This window comes from Cydia pomonella, chromosome 17, assembly GCF_033807575.1.
Source record: "Cydia pomonella isolate Wapato2018A chromosome 17, ilCydPomo1, whole genome shotgun sequence".
NCBI classification, from domain to species: domain Eukaryota; kingdom Metazoa; phylum Arthropoda; class Insecta; order Lepidoptera; family Tortricidae; genus Cydia; species Cydia pomonella.
The window spans coordinates 16,921,685-16,934,615 of record NC_084719.1 but is presented as its reverse complement, the minus strand read 5'-3'; the positions used below and the strand labels follow the sequence as shown (position 1 = coordinate 16,934,615).

General features: G+C 33.9%; 1 protein-coding gene across 1 annotated transcript in view; it reads right to left on the bottom strand.

The window, feature by feature from the left end:
* The window catches only part of LOC133526902 (lachesin-like), a 129,633-nt gene that overhangs the window by 32,526 nt on the left and 84,176 nt on the right, over window positions 1-12,931 (bottom strand). Inside the window, exon 3 of the mRNA XM_061863751.1 lies at window positions 7,691-7,863. Within this exon, the coding sequence (XP_061719735.1) occupies window positions 7,691-7,863 (173 nt within the window). The remainder of the gene's footprint in view (window positions 1-7,690; window positions 7,864-12,931) is intronic.

Genomic DNA, 12,931 nt, shown 5'->3' with positions numbered 1-12,931 from the left:
ACAAGTATTTTAAATGGTACTCGTATCTGTTGTGCTATTTATAGAATATTCAAGACTTACATAAATATATCCACATTTGTTTTAAAACATTACTTTATTTGCATAATAGATATCTACAGAAGTACTACAGTAGCTTTATAAATATTAAACTAAATTAATTACCAGCTTATATATAACATAGGCATTGCGTCAAGGATGGTGGCGGCATTTCCTCGTTGTATCGCAATGCTGATTACAGGTACATGTATATTACATACTAATAGTTAAAATATATGTTGATTATCAATATTTCAATGAAAACAACCGTCGTGAAGTTTTAGGTAACTAATACGTGAAATGCCAACAAAATTTGTCATTTTTTAACATTATCTGTCATTTCTATTGAACTTTAAATAAACTTGCCTGCTACCAAAGTCTAGTTTTTGTTATTTTCAGTGTCAGTGTTTGAAAACATTTATCCTAACATCAAATAATGTTGTCGGTGTGTTAGATACACATTTACAAAGCAAAAACTCGAACATCCCCTAAGAACGTAATAATATAAAGTTAGAAGTAGCCCAAGAAACTTTCAAGTGAGCATATTTCATTTAAGTTCAAAGTGACTTGTCAAGTAAGGTTCGAGTTTTAAACCGCTTAGAACTATGTAGCAGAAGCGCCGGCCTTCGGTTACCGAGAGGGACGATAACTACTCGAAATCACACTCTTAAGAAAGACAAACTTGGCAAGTCAAACGCTACTAAGCTTCTTGGTGGTATCTCTATGGCTATAAAACAGTTAAGCGTGAGCTACGGAGAGATTAGGGATATCAACTCCACTGTATGCTAAGGGCTTAGGTATAAGTAATCCAAATGTATACAGCTTTGCGAGTTTGATTTCGCTTCTGCGAATAAAATAGTATTTAAAGCGGATGTTTTATGATCGAGGAAATTAAAATGTTGTTAAACGAAGAATGTAGATAATTTGTAAAATTGCTTGGCGCTTTAAAAATACAACTGAGAATAAAGTTTAAACGGACATTGCTTAGTAGGTTGCGAATAAGGTTTTAGGTTACCACCGTCCAAGTCATCTGGGATTTGGTATCGTTTGCAAATAGGGAAAATGTTATAGTGTGTTATTAAAATTAAAAAAAAAATAAAGGAATCATTTATTGAAGAATTAAATTTATATATTATATAATTGTTATTTGTTTTCAAATCCCTTTCATTTGATACTCCACATCCCACATGGTATGTAAAAATGTTTTCTTTGAATCGTCGGTTTTATGACGTCATGGTTACTACCCCCATCATTTTCGTGCTTGTCATCTGTATGTGTCCAGGACATCATACTGAATGCACTCATACCAAATATACCCACATCCGAGATGACTTGTATCAAAATCGATTTCTAGAAGACTTCTGAACCAATTACCAATTTACTAATAAAACACCTAGTTCAGTATAACGTTTAAAAGAACAATTTTGCTGAAATCAGACCTTATTCACCCGAAATTTCGTGAAGTGACAAGATATGACATAGGAACGAACTTCAAGCACCTTAGAAATGTTTCCTTGAAGTCGGTTAAACCTAAACAAGCAGTACTTGATATGAATTAACTATTAAGAGTTTCCAACAATCTGATTAAAATGTTTGGTAAATCCAAAATCTTCTAAGCAACGATAGTACATAGAATTGACCTGAAATTTGGCGTAAACCGAACGTTTTAGAATAAATCGAAGTGGAACACGAGTTACTGTGGCTGACAGTTAAAACGAACGCATGGAAATACTGGCGCGCTTCAAATATCGGCTCGTTAGGAGGCAATATGTGTGCGAAGAACCATGGTAGACGAAACAACAATTAATTGGGTGCTGCGAAAATTATAAAGGTAAAATATTTCAAATATTTATTCAAAGATACGAAGGAAAAGACTGAATTTTTGATGAAGATAGTCCTTTGCAAACGTTATTTTCTTATATTAAGCTTTTCTTAAATATATTATTAGGAAAATGTGTTATTTTACATAGATAGGTAAGTAAATATTTTACCAAATTATTTACAACCAGGCCACGTCGTTTTGTCGCCTACATAGTGTTTTTACTATTAAGTTACCTGGATCTTCTCATCTACTGGCCACTAATTGAGTGGTAAAAAAAGATTTTTCATTTTAGTGCGTCATTGAACGTTGTATGTTGAGGACAAAAATTGCTAGTGCCAAATTTGATTGTGCGCTTATCGATAACTTTAACATTTAAACAGAACTCATTCCAAAAATGACACCAATATTTCATTGTCCAAATGTGTCGCACAAAACATAAATCTAATAAAGCATTTCATAGGGTTGGTACGAACAAAACAATAAGGTAGCATATAAATTATTGTTGTTTCTTTGAACAATGAAAACTGTCGTAATATGGCAGCTTGCCCACAGCCGTGTTGTGCCATAACACGCGACACGTCGTTGTAGCTTTTGCTGAGCCACTAGGAAATAAAGTGGTTCGGTTTGCGTGACATCTTCACTAGCCAAATGAACAGTTGTCAATTGTAGAAGATTTTTAAAAAAAATATTAGCTTTAAATCTAGAAAAGGATTGGGAGAAACCATCTCTAATTTCGTATCTAAATACTCGTAGGAACGCATTTATACGATTTTTCTGATACATATATTGCACACTGAAGATCCTTTAGGTACAAATATTTACTCACTCATTAGTACCTCAAAATTCATTGCCTTAGTTCTTACGATTGATTAGCTTTAATTATTTTTAAGTTCGTGTCATAGTAGACAGTGTACATAGCATACGTAGTAGTAGACTGTAGTTGTAGTAGACATTTTTATTTAGCTGATTGTAGTGAATTTTTATCGCCTAATCAATAAAAATCTGGCAAACTAGGAAAAGTGCCATCCTGCGAGACAAGCATAGCCTAATGCAGGTGTCACGGGCAACTTCTAATCTTGCAACAACATTTAGCAGTGTTTAACTAGAATAACTTTACTTAACCTTGTTTTATTCGTAAGTTTCACTATATCAATAAATAAAATATTTTGATTAGATTTGTTTGATTTTGATTTATACTAATTCGCATTTTTTACACATACTTTCTCATTGACGCTTTTCGTGCAGATTTTCCACGTTCCGGATGTTTTCAATTACAAGGGATATTAACGTCAATTTATCTGTTTCCTCACACCGAGTGATGGATATTATTAATGAGCCATATTTAGCTAAGCCGCTACCATCCGTTGCCCTCTGGCAGTGCTTCCGAGTATTTTAACGAAGTACCATTAACTTTCACGTTAGCACCATTTATTTGTGAGATTTTTTTTCATGTTTAGGCTAGGGGATTACTCAGGGTTTAAAGGATTTTAATTCAGTAATTCACGCTGAGGTCAAACATAAAAACGAATACGAGCCAAGTTTACCGTGAAATCTTTCAATAAGTAGGTTAGAAAAAATGCTGTTGTCAAAACTGTTATAATCCTTTTATAATTTGACTGATTTTTCTAACATTAACAGAAATCTGTATATAATAGTTTTCCCACTGCATTTAAATATACATTTTGGGCAAGAATGAGACAATTCTTTTATTGCTGCAAGAAATGTAAAGTATTTGCATTGAAATAGATCAGCACTGTTACCGCCTGCATTTTTGCAGTAGACACTTAACCGTCAAGTTTAATATCAATATCCTTGATAATATGATCTTTGCTTGCAGCAGTGCAGTCTGCAGCATAGCTGCAAATATTGTCAATTTCAATCTCGATAGCGAGGATTATTGATATTTCTTGCAGCAATGCAGAATCTCTGGTCAGCAATGCTACCGCAATCAGCGTGTTAACTTTAAACGGGCCGTAACACTTGTTTGCCGCGGTGGAAGTAAAAACAAAAGTACTTTTAGATTACTGTAATAAATTGTAGTTCCCATAATTTCTTGTTAGTCGTATTTATAGTTCATTCATACACAGGATTTTTACATCTTAGTTGTACCTATCCATTATCGTTTCCAGCTCAGCAAATTATGAACAGTACATTGTGTTAGTTCATTGTCGCATATTTGACCATTTCCGTGATCAGCTTCATTGGTTACCTATCCGCAGCCGTAGAGACATGCATACGTTTCTCTTCTTTTTAAAGTACTATTAATTCCCTCTTCCCCAGACCACCCCAGACGAAGAACCTACTGACAGGTAGGAAGATGTGTGCGGTCATAATATATATTCATATTAATTCTTATATGTATAAAAAGATATTAATTTATTTAAAGTTTATAGTATGTAATAATATATAATTACTTCAGGTATAGGTTAACTGGAAGAAATCTCTCTTAGGGATAAGTTCGCCTTTATTACACGCTATTATGTTATTTATATCTGATGTAATCAATATTTCTAGTTTCTCGTACAATAAAGTGTTAACTTACTGTGTCTAATGGGTTTGCCAAAAGGCACCCATTAAACTAAAAATAGTTGACGAATCTTAATAGATTCCTACGACGGAATTACTGTTTTTATTTACAATCACTATGTTTTTCTATCTAAGCTCAATACTCCAGAAAACGATTTACGAAAATATTGTATTTAAAACTTCCGTCCGGTTGGACTTGATTGAATGCCCCCTAAAGAAGTTTCTCGAAGAAAAGTTTATGAAAGGCGAATTTCCAGTGAAGCGTGAATTTGAGGATAGTTTATCTTAGCGTAGGAACAGCCTCGCTGCTAAATTGAAAGCATCGAGGGATCCAATGCCCTCTGGTGGGTAGAGATGTGCAAAAGATTATCATCATTAAGCCTTTTTGTGTCCCATGGCCCGTTCTCTCTTATGGTGTAATGATATCAAAGAATATAGTGATACGTGAACGCATGATAAAATGCGAAATTTGTGTCATAAGATTTTTGTATACTGTCTGTGCATACTGTGGTGAAGCTACAAGTACCAGGCCAGCAAAGGGTAGTAAAATCGATTGAAACGCCCGGATTAACACTTACTAAAGAGGTTTTGTTGCTCTAAAAAATGTGTACGTTTTAGTTGGGGCTAGCTTTCCGCTATACTTAAGACATATCTGGTAACTAAAATGTAAGTAGGTCAGCAATACCTAATAGTTTAGTACCTTAGCATACAAACCTATGCGGGGGGGTACCTTTTCTCTGCAGCTGACGGTACATAATAAGAGTTAAACAAGTTGTGAAAGAATATTATACCGGAGTTGGCACATGTACATGATAGAAAACTCGCTAAGCTGCTTTTCCAGCTAAAACGAGAAACGAAATACTGTACGGATTACTGTCAATCTTCAGAAATTATATATTGACTTATTCTTTATTTACGCAACTTTTTCAATAATAGCCCGATTCGAACTTTAAGAGGAAAGTATAGCACGTGAATCCATACAAAAAAAAAAAAACGTTTTTCCACTTCTAAATATTTTCCATTCTCAATGATTTTTAGTATGTTATTGGCACAATGAAAAACTAGATTTATAGGTTTCCTTTTTAAAACGAACCCTAAAAAACCGAAGTAAACCTAAAATATATTATACTGAAGCGATTGACATTAAAATCAAAGTGATTTGTTAAGGTTAAGTTAGTGGAAAAGTTTTCTCCCGAAATGGGAGTTCATAGAAAAAGTACCGTTATTTCGCTAGGATCGCAAAGGTATTCTACCCTCTTCAGATACCTACGTCAAATATTAGCTCTATATACGATATGAATCGGATATTTGACATAAAAAATCGAATCGCCGAGCCGTAAGGCTCATAATAATAATTGATGCTACATAGGCAGGCAACGAAAGCGGCTGGTGTAGCATGGACCTTGTAAGACATTTTACTATTCCACGAATATGTCTGTTGATTATTATACAAATAAGGATTCCTAGCACTGAGTGCACAACAAGACGATTTTAGTGATACTACAAAATATATTACTGAAATACTAACTTTAAATCTACAATGTAACTTAATTGTCATTCCTCAAACGTCCCGTGCTGTTCAGCGTTGATTGAACAAGCTCCCAACTATTTCGAGCTTAAGCATAACACCAGCAGTCTGTTAATTTGTTTACACAGTAAACATAAACATGGCGTGTGTAATAAAGCAATGTTGCGTTGGGATAGGTAGGATTAACAAGGATTGTGACCAAATCCAGTCTTTGGGTGGATTGTTTCTGCCTATAAACAATTACGGGAGACTTATAGTGCTCGCTTTTGCGAAGCCTACAAGTAAAGGACTGTTTTCTGATGGGTACTTATTTACCTACCTGACGCAAGATATAAGCATCGAGAGATAAAATGCCGTGTTGTCGAATTTTTGTTTAATAAATTGAATTTTGTTTTTCTAACGTTAATTGGGTTGTAACATTTTAAGTCGCACTTAAAACCAGGCGGCGTTTTTTTTTTTTTATACTACGTTTTATAATTGTGATTCGAAATGATTAATTATTTATTATATTTGAATAATGATGATGAAATGGATATTCCAATGCATGTATTTCCTTTGTTGTTTTTATAATATTTGTTTGACATTTAGAATTTATTCTAGAAACAATCTAGACTAGTATTTTTTATACATTTTTTTTGTATGACTATATTTTGTGAAAGTTTTAGTATTAAATTTGATCTATGAATTATATTCATTAGTATTATATATGGAATAATATTTACAACATCAATAAATTGCTCTGATAATTAGATTAAGATAATTATATGTAATACTGTCTTACTGTAAGTGCTTGTTGCTAGGCCTACATGAATAAAGTATATTTGAATTGAATTGAATTGAATCGTCGGTGGCAAACAAGCATACGGCCCGCCTGATGGTAAGCAGTCTCCGTAGCCTATGTAAGCCTGCAACTCCAGAGGAGTTACATGCGCGTTGCCGACCCTAAACCCGCCCCCCCTCGTTGAGCTCTGGCAACCTTACTCACCGGCAGGAACACAACACTATGAGTAGGGTCTAGTGTTATAAGCGCAGTTTGCGCAGTGGTCGAAATCGCAAACGTAAGTTTCATTTGTCCTAGAATAACTGTATGTTTCTGAATATTTTATATAATATTTAAAGAAAGTGATTAAATCTTGTGGAATATTCTGTAAAAAATTTGGCGAATGTCCTCATTTAACGCGTTCTGTTACGTGTATGTTAATATAACGTGTTATTAGTATAATGGATTTTAAGTTTACATGGATAGTAACATTATAACTAACTATGAAAACGGGCTATGAATGTTAGTATATTTGTTTTTGAGAGCTCTTGAAATTTCGGCACAGTTGCACATCATTACCATCTTCTCGGAATAACAAATTTAAATTGTGATTTACTGACAAACCGTGGGGAACTAGCGACTATGTAGTTTATAAAGGTCATAATATATACAAAATACATTGAGTACTATATTATTTAGAGCGTCAATTCGGTTTTTAAAATATCGTGCCTTTTGTATTCATTAAACACGTATTTTACACATCAAATTTTAATTACAATTACCTATCCCCCAAATCGCGCACAGAGCAAGTAAGTACCGCCTCCCTCCCAATAGCGACGGTGACGTTCTGAATGGGCCCCGCGAAGTCAGGCTCTGCGTCACGGAGCGACACCGTTAGACCCACTCGACTGAGCGGTGACGTTGTTTGGTGGCGGATGCTGCTTTTGTACCGATTAAACACGTATTTAACACAAACAAATTTTAATTACTTTTTTAATCAAATTTTAATTACAATTACCTTAAAATCTCCCAAATCGCGCACAGAGCAAGTAAGCACCGCCTCCCTCCCGATAGCGACGGTGACGTTCTGAATGGGCCCCGTGAAGTCGGGCTCTGCATCACGGAGCGACACCGTCGGACCCACTCGACTGAGCGGTGATGTTGTTTGGTGGCGGATGCTGCTTTTCACTACTGGAACAAAGGGAAAATTATCAAATGTTAAAATGATTTTCTGATAGTAATACTATTGTAATTAATTATCTTCTAGCGTCCTACTGTCCTAATACTTATACAAATTACCTTAAATTACATTTAAATCATTACTAAATAGAATAGAATTGCTTTTGTTTCGTTCGATTTTACAGTGAAGCAAATTCAATTACAGCCTCTTTGTTGGGTCTTTGACGAGACAATTTAATTTCGGAAATAAAAGATAAAATATCAACTAAATGCAATAAAAATACTACTTGAACAAGAAGAAAAAGCCTATGGTGCTTAAGACTATTGTCACTGCGCGCTATGAAATAATAACTCAACTTAATATTTTTTAATTATTTAAGCTTATTGCGAGGTCTACAGCTCACAAAGCCACTAGTGTTTATAATAATCGCCATGCTGCAATAAAACAAATCGAGTCATGGGTTTTTAAATTGAATACTTCACTAAATTAGTTTTATTAGTAGATAGTACAATCGGGAAAAAACGATGGCGTAATAATTTCATTTTAAAATTGATTGTACAGTCAGCATCAAAAGTAGCGGATGAAACAACGCGCCAAAAGTATCTGATATTTCGGATAACTTTTCCAAATATAGATAAATTGTTAAAATTCGTGCTCAAGAGTATATCTTTTACAGTTTTAGTTATTCTATATTAAAGATATCACTTTTTGGTAAGCTGTTATAAAACGTTTCATAAGTATCTACTACTTATGAAACGTTATTTGATCCGCTACTTTTGAAGCTGACTGTACTAGCCTGTAAACGCAGAAGTGGTGAAACGTTGTTTGTCTGTAGCTACTGGTTTTACACTTTCCCGGTTGAAACTTACTACAATCAAAAAACCTTAGCAAAAAATAAATGATATTGCATTTTTCGACCCGAATTCGTTTTAATTTTTGAATTTCCTGTTTCAAACACTTTTGAGTACGATCCAATTGTAAAATGTTAAAGAATAAAGATTGTACGGTATGGGATGGTACTCCCCAGGCTCCTCGGCGAGGCAAATCTACACTAGTGCTGCGACTGACTGATGTGAATAATATATCTTATGTTCCAAGTGTGAAGTCTGAGGCTAGCGGAACCACGTTTATTATTAATAACTGTCAAGTGGGACATGTCCTGACGTTTGCTGGAAATCGTTAAAAAATGCAACGAGATACCGCAGGTCAGGGCGAAAACGGAATAAAGACGGCGTGTGGTAATAACGTTCTGAATCTTCTAGAGAGTTTACAGCACCTACATTATTTAATTTTAATGGTGTTTTAAACCTAAATTCATACACGTGTGAGGTAAACGCAAAGTGATGTTATCAACGAACTCGGCGACGTAATTAACTAAATAATTTTATTGAAAACGTCAACAAGTTAAACACCATATAATATCAAACAAAACAATTAAAAATGTTAAATTTAATGCAATTACTTTAATACAAAACTAAATATCTTTATGTTGATTATTTATTATCTATCGAAATAATAAAATAGGTATCATAATATTTATTTATATAAAATATAACGAGCAAATTTATTTTTTGCTCCCAACCAATTGTTCAACACAAATACAATTGATTCGTATATTTCACTTTGAGCCTGTTTTTTATCGGAAAACTCTCGACACAGCCCGAGAAAGGATTGCATTAAGTAAAAAAATACGACAATTCCATTTTCGTCTCTCGCATAAAGCAGGCTTTAGTGTTATCATAAATACCGATCACTTATGAATCCCTCACTCCGTGTGGGTCATCCGCATGCAAAGATATAGGAAACGGACGCATAAAGTAGTAATTTATGTGATATTGTCGACCCTCAGTCACGTAGGAGGTCGGACCCTCTAGCCCTATTCAAATTACAGTTACGATATATGTTTCCGCACCGATTCTTGCCTCGCTGGAATAGGTATTCGTACTGAACGTGATTTTCGACGGTCGATTAAGTAACAGAATACAAAATAGGATTTCAAGCTTGAACAGGAAAGGTCAAGATAGGTCCATGTTGTGCTTTATGATTGCTCAGGGATAACGGCATTTGAATCAAACTATTCTAGTTAACTCTGCTAGCATATGTATGCAAGCGTATATGTTTTGTTCATTCACTAGTTCTTGATTAACAACGTAAAATTGGTGTTCGAGTTAAACATATCCGCTACGTGGAACATTGATTTGTTTTGTCAAATCATGTACTTGTCACTAGGTATATTATAAAAGGTAAGTAATCTAAAAATATACTTAATAAATATTTTTAAAGCTTAAATGTTTTTAGCTTAAAGTTTCTTGTAATACTTAAGTGTACTTTCATTTAAGCTTTTGAGAAGATTGATTGTAAAAGAATGTGTTTGTCTTCAAAGTTTTTAAATGTGCATATAGAAAATACTGAAGTACCATCCTAAAACAACCTAAGTCAAACTGTACAAACAGTTTTGTGGGACGTTGTTTTTAATATTAAGTCATCCATCTATTGTATTTTATTGAAATAAATAAATAAATAAAAAATATTGTTTTTCATTAACGGAAATAAATTAGATCTCTTTCTTGTTGTGTTCGAGAGTAAAATATTTAACAGAAATATTTGGTATTTACCAAATATTTTTCATATTTATGCGAGTCGCTGTTCGCCTATCATGTGACATGTAGTAATAAGCTGCCGTATTACCTATTATTTTTTATTAAGTCCATCTTTTAGTTGAAAACCATCTTTTGCCCGCGACTTCCATGTCAAGTCTAACACTGTCCTGTGTCCATCCCTTCATCTATAACGGTTCTGCTATATAAGCGAGCACAGATTTCTTACTTTTTCTAGCAGTAAGTTCGCATTTATAATATTAGTATATATTTTTTGTTGCTAGCTTAGAATTAATAATATCATGATTTCATGATGTAGCAATCATTTCATGAAATGATCGGTTATTCACATCATGAAAAAGTCAAACTTAAACTAACCATACCATACTCGTATTTGTAATTATATTTCATTGATTCTATATTTGTAATTGTATTTTGTTACTTTTATTGTTTGTAAAAAATTGACATGTAAAAGTGCCCTGTGGCCTATTTGCTGAATGAATGTTTGATGTTTGATATTCATAACGTGATCAAATTCTATGATGTCTGGCCACGACATATATATATATATATGTAGAGTATTAAATTTCACGATAGTTGGTTAGCGAAACCGTAATAAAGGTGCAAATAAATATCTAAATATAGAATTACACACGTTTCGTTACATACTCATAATTACATGAGAAACGTGATTCGCGTGTATTGATTATCCGCGGTGAATAAACAGTGATCGGTTAATTGCGCCTAATCACTGTTCATAATACACATCGCTATTGATTTGCTAGACCCAACCTCATGTAGCTACATCGTAAACAAACAAAGTTACAAAATAATTAGTGTGATATGTTTAGGTTAAACCATTTAAGAATAAATAATAATGGTACTTATGACAAAGTAGGAGCCGACTGGCGGCTCCTAAAAGAAAATTGGTTTTAAATTATTTCTTTGTTTTGTTTTTAGTCCACAAAAAAAGTGACGGGGTTGAGTTTTTTGTATGAGATGCAATTTAGTTTCTAATTTTTCTCATGTAAAATATAATATACAGATAGAAAGACATGCGGTAGCACTCGAATTTTTTATTTATTTCATATAAGATACAGCGTGACAGAGTGGTCAGAAAAAAGACAACGAAAAGAATTTGGCTCGGTTGATAAGTTGATTAAATAGCAGATATCAGTAGCTGCTAGATAACATTATTACTTACTTATATAATAATACAGGATGTAATTATTATTTTGTGTCAAACAGTGTGTATATCCAATACGGGCAACAAATTAAACCAGATACAGAATTTATCCGTCAGTAATAAAGAAGTTTTTATTAAGTTAAACTTACTTATGGCCCCGTAACTATTTTACCGAGCAGCAGTGTACTGAAAATATTGCGAGAAATAACAAGACTACAAGAACAAACGTTGACAGTTACTTTGAAAACCTTGTATCTCGTAACTTGTGTGTCGGTTCACATTGCAGTCCGAATTATTTTGTATGGTTAATATTTTCATTATATCTCTAAGCAAAATCTATGTCAATATTCTTCTTAGGTTCTATGCTAACCACCGTTTAAATATTCGCCCGTATTGGAAGAGTGCAAGTCAATAGGTAAAATGTGCATTTAAGTGTCACCATAAATCCAAAAACAGCGTGTATACGACCGCATAATCAAGGGTCATAAACAAAAAAAATAACGACTAATATTTTTCCATATAAATAATTCAGCAAGTAATGAATACATTGTTTAAACTCAAAACGTCGCATTTAATAACGCGACGTCACAACTGTCACAAGTGACCATGATGTACGAAATACATTGCCGCTCGAAAAATATTCAAATTTAATTATGCTCTATAGTACTTGACTAAATTAAAAAGTCTTTCAGAATTGTTTCATAGCACTAAAATCTACGTCTAGTTGAAGTTTGCGGTTATATTAAAAATACAAACTGTATATTTGGTTGCGTACGCTCGCCCGTGCTAAAGTGCACAGACATGGGATAGATAATCACATTGAATTAGTAACAATAAACAGGTATTAAACTTCCGTTACAGAATACAGCTCCAATGAAAAATCGGATATTCTGCAATGGAAGCTCGATCGATAAGGACAGGACTTAAAATTTTATGTTCCGTGCCGCGTCGGGAATTATGCTCATACTCGCGTTTCATTTTGCATTTATCTTTGAGCTTAGTCAGCACCTTCGGGAATTTGAATAATACCTAAGAACTTTATAAATTAGAATTGTGAGTATCAAATGAAGATTGTAGATGCCGCAAGGGGCATACATTGTAAGTACGAGTAATACGCCCATGGAAGAGTACGAGTAAGTGTGTAGTAGAAAAAGTAAGAGCGAATTGCCTAGTGTGGTACGGACATGTGATGCGGAGGGATGAAAGTCACGTGACGAGAAAAATATGACGAATTAATGTGGAGGGAAGTAACAGAAAAGGAAAACCGAGGAAAAGTTGGATAAACTGGTAATACAA